Genomic DNA, 4,645 nt, shown 5'->3' on the forward strand with positions numbered 1-4,645 from the left:
TTTATTTTGGGAATTATGCTAAATTCTATGAACCCATATTTGTTTCACTAGACCAAGGTAATATTTTTATTTAACTTTGTAACACGCTATTTACATTTTTCAAGCACTTTGCTGAGGATCTTGGTATAATACACTGACTGTTAACTCTTAGCACTATTAATGTAAAATTTGTTAAACCATCATATTGTGATGATGGCAAGCCTTTCATTGTTATGTAAGTCTAGTTGAATATTCTTAATTTGCAGAGTTGCACTTGCATGTAATGCTACCTTGATTAATAAATACTTGACAACATAAATGGTAAAAGCTATATTATTATGGAGACATTAATTTGACAGTCAAATTTTGGCTGTAATGTAGCTCTGTAATTTGAAAATTTAAATAATCTTAAAATCAACGAGACTATATCGTGAATCGTAATATTTCTAGAAAATATCGTGATACATTTTTTTTTTCCATATCGCCCACCCCTAAACTATACAGTTCCTTGATGCACAACAGTGTTGTGGATGGAACAAATTGTGGCCCATGCAGGATACAATTCACCTTTCTACTCACCAAAAAGAGGCATTAAGCAAACTGAGCGGGAAGTAACAAATGAGGAGGAGCACTTACATGGGTTCTGTTGTGGAAAATTGGAGGGTAAAGATTGAGATGTAAGGACAATTATAGCTTGAAACAATAAGGGTTCTCCTGAAATGTTGTGTTTTTATAACCTTTATTGTAAGATTTGATTCCTATAGGCTCTAGTTACTTTATAAGCTTTAGTTACTTTTCAGCTCTTCATTTTCTATGTTACTTTTCATACCCTTATTTTCCTTGCTTTTATTTATTTATATATATTTTTATATATATTACAGCTGTATTGATGATTGGCCAGAACTACTGAGCTTTGGTTACTTTTAATTAGGGATGTCAACGTTAACGCGTTAATGTATGATTAATCAAGATTTCTTTTTAACACATTACTATTTTTTTAACGCAAATTAATCATTTGATAAGTTTTGACCCCAACTTCTTGCCGTCATCGCAGCACAGATGGTTATCTATTGTGTGATAAGGCCGGGTAATGTGACAGCGAACGTGTGTTACAACACGATGGCAGAAAACACAACGCCTGGTGTGCTGAACGGCAAGTTTCATTATAAAAAGCTTCCAGATGGAAGTTTGGATAAAACCAAAGTTGTGTGCATTTATTGTAGTGATGAACTGTCCTTTCACCGAAGTGCAACAAGTTTGAAGTACCATCTTGGAGGATATGTTACCTTAAACTAGTTTGACATGCATTTCTTTATTGCAACACATTTACAGGTAAATCATAGTATTTTAAATTTGTGATTAATCATGATTAATCACAGTCCATCACTGTGATTAACTTGATTAAATTCTTTAATCGATCGATAGCCCTACTTTTAATACATTTATTTTCCTTGCTTATATATGTCTTACAATTGTATGGACTTCAAGTGATACTGAAGTAGAAACTGCCTGCTTTAACTTCTGTGTAGATATAGTATCTGTACCTTCGGGTAACCAGACGGCCTATGTTACATTTTAACAAAGACCTGTTGGCCTGTTTTGCACCTTCACCTAGACCTGCTTAGCATATTCCAAGTTCTGCTTTGTCATGGGGTGTCTTGCAGAGACAGGGGGGCCTGCAGCCCAGACCACCCATTGTTCAGTGTTCATTGATCAAGATCAAGCTGCCACCTGAGAAACACACACACACACACACACCTGGTTTAGATCACATTTCAGCAAGCAGGTGCAGGCAGGGGTTGACCTACTCACACCAAATGGCCAATAGGATTACGAAGTGTGAAATGTTGTACCTCGCACTCACACTCATACACTCAGTGTGTATATGACACGCTGTGAGACCGACTGTACTCACTAGCCCAAGCAGATAAATTCAATGTAAACACGTAACTCATGGTTCAGAGAACGGAATTCCTGCAGGAGCTCTGTCACTCTGATCCCAGCACTGTATGGCTTCACCTGTGCCCAGACTTTGAGTAAACTTCCTGTTGATTTTAAACAGCCCTCTCCAGTCTTCACTTCTCGCGCTTCCAACAAAAGAATTGGGTTAAATCTAACAGTATACATCTAAATGAGCTTGTGCTGCTACCCCCCTTTGCCTACCACACACACATTTCCACTTCTCTGCAGTTGAAGAACCTGGACTAGATTTTATGGATATAAATGTCAGCCAAAACACGGCATCTTCTTTTACAGTGAGTGTGGGCACATTCATCTCTACATACTTCCTCAGATGGCATGAACCACAACTTATGAGTCAAGGAGTGTCCACCTGTGAGTGGGAGAGTTTTTGTTGACACACCACATATTTGCTGATGTGTTTGTGTAGTAATGTGGATCATATGGCTTGTAAAAGCCATAAAGAGTAAATTCATTTGAATGTGGTAATGAATGAGTTGAGGACCGCAGAAGCAGAAAATAACTCCCAAACAACACATGCTTGATCAGAACACACATTGGCAGTTTCCACAGAGAAGCTCTATAGTGAGTACAGTCGGTCTCACAGCGTGTCATATACACACTGAGTGTATGAGTGTGAGTGCGAGTGAAAGAGAAAGAGAAAGGGAGAGAGTGGTAGTTTAAACGATATACCCAGTTTAAGCAAGATTAAGGGCTGAGAACTCGTAATGTTTAAGCTGCGTAGTCAGCTGGCCTACAATTGAACAAGTCACAAGACAAAAGTAAAGCCACGCTGTTCACAAACAAGCTCTTTTCTATTAGCTTTAGTGCAGGGACAACTACAACCCATGGCTTTAAATTGTATTTAAACATTATTCGCATGGAAATAATTACTAAGTTTTACTTACCTTCAGTTGGAAAGGATGTATCTCATTGAGTGAATGTCTTCGTAGCTTCTTCGTCAGCGTCTTGAGCATGTTCTTCTGAGTAGCTGAAGACGTATCCCTTACTATTGGTTTGCTGTTTCTTATGTGACGGTTATGGCTTCATTAACCAACTTTGCATATTTAAAAGAAGGCACACGGGACCATCACTTGACTACAAACTGCCAACCACAAAAAAAACAACACCGTAAGCAGCTGCACACCCTTAGCTCCAAGTTAGCTAGTGTCGAAAAACAAATGATACACCGAAATTCGTTAAATTGCGTAGATGTGGCTTGTTTTCAAAGGGTGTGCGTAGCAAACTTGTTATTTTCGAGTTCTACGCTGCTGTGGAAAGTATTTCTCTTTTCCCCAGGCGGCTCTGAAAGGTGCCTCACTCGCCGTAGCCCTGACTTACTACCAGAGCTTAATTAAAAGATGTTGGGAACATTAAAGATAATATGAACTTGTACGCATACGCATTCATATACAAACAACCAAATGCACACACCAGCAGTGTTCCTCAAGCCTGAGCGTATTGCCCTCTGATTGGCTGCAGTGCTGAGTGATGTCATATTTTTCTCTCGAGGAGGAGACCTGAGAGTTAAAGCCACATTATCCTGTCTGTTTACTTCCTCTTTTCATATCAGTTACCTATGTTCAAAAAACTCCATGTAGTCTGCAGCAGGATCTGGTTAATTTAATTTCCAGCCATTGTAAGCTTATTTAACTCGTGCTGTGTAGCCTGTTATTTATTTTAACCCAGGTTTTTGATACATTGGTAGAAGTAAAAATGAATACTAACAAAACTTGTTCATATCTAAGTTGCTGTGCTGTGATTTTAATATCCCTACTTTAATATGCCTATTATTGAAGCTGATTTAATCCAATTAAGATACTTTATTAATTAGTTTTCACACCAGACATATTAACACATCATAAGATAAAAGCACAGGTCTGAATGATAACACAAATGGTGGCAACTGAGACACCTACCAAATTGAAGCGACCATTAATTAGTTAATCAATAACACTTCTTCCTCCTATGACAAGTCAAGAACAGTAGTGTGTGTCTTTGGGAGAAACAAAGTCATATCAAGCCATACATCTGGGCAGCTTAATTTATGCAGTATATATTCTAAACATATCGTATTGTATGCTTTGTGCTTAAAATGCTAATTTGCAAGGTAACTATAGCTGTAAAATAAAAGTAGTGTATTTAAAAATACAATATTCCCTCTGAATTGCAGTAGAAGAATAGAGATGAATAAAAGGATAAAGCGTGTACTGTAATGAAATGCACAGCAATTTACCACGTACTGTATCACAGAGATTTTACTTTGTTGTGACATTATATGGTTGATTGTTATTAATAATGTTTCTTGTTCAAACAAATGTTACAGTAATTTACACAAATATTTACATCTAAGATAGCCTTTCCCTTTGCGCCACACCAAGCAAACCGTCTTACAATTCCGTCATGTGTCACTCCATGCTGACTATTATTTGGAGCACAGTAATTTAAGATTCTGCTGGAAATTATTCACTAGACTTGGAAACTGGCTGAGTCTTTGAATTATGGCTGTAAAAAAGACTGTTCTATTTAGCCTCTTTGATTTAGTTCCCCTTTAATTCAGTTATGCATGTAGTTATCGTTCTGGCCAGTAGGTAGAGATCTGGAGCTATCTTCTGTATATCTAATACCTTTCAAGAGCTACTGGAATCTACCACACGATCGCTACATGGAGCAGGCTATGATAAGTCTCCCACTGCTACCGACTATC

The 4,645-nt window shown here is 37.7% G+C and overlaps 1 protein-coding gene across 2 annotated transcripts in view; it reads right to left on the reverse strand.

The window, feature by feature from the left end:
* LOC109968344 (uncharacterized) overlaps positions 1–3,445 on the reverse strand; it is a 36,699-nt gene extending 33,254 nt beyond the window's left edge. Inside the window, exon 1 of one of the 2 annotated variants that reach the window (XM_020614546.1) lies at positions 2,847–3,445. In XM_020614546.1, the coding sequence (XP_020470202.1) occupies positions 2,847–2,915 (69 nt within the window). In that variant the 5' untranslated portion in view covers positions 2,916–3,445. The remainder of the gene's footprint in view (positions 1–2,846) is intronic. The other variant, XM_020614545.1, reaches the window with a different exon arrangement.
* Between the last annotated feature and the right edge of the window lie 1,200 nt (positions 3,446–4,645).

The sequence above is a fragment of the Monopterus albus genome, unplaced genomic scaffold (genome assembly GCF_001952655.1).
Source record: "Monopterus albus unplaced genomic scaffold, M_albus_1.0 scaffold147.1, whole genome shotgun sequence".
Lineage (NCBI taxonomy): Eukaryota > Metazoa > Chordata > Actinopteri > Synbranchiformes > Synbranchidae > Monopterus > Monopterus albus.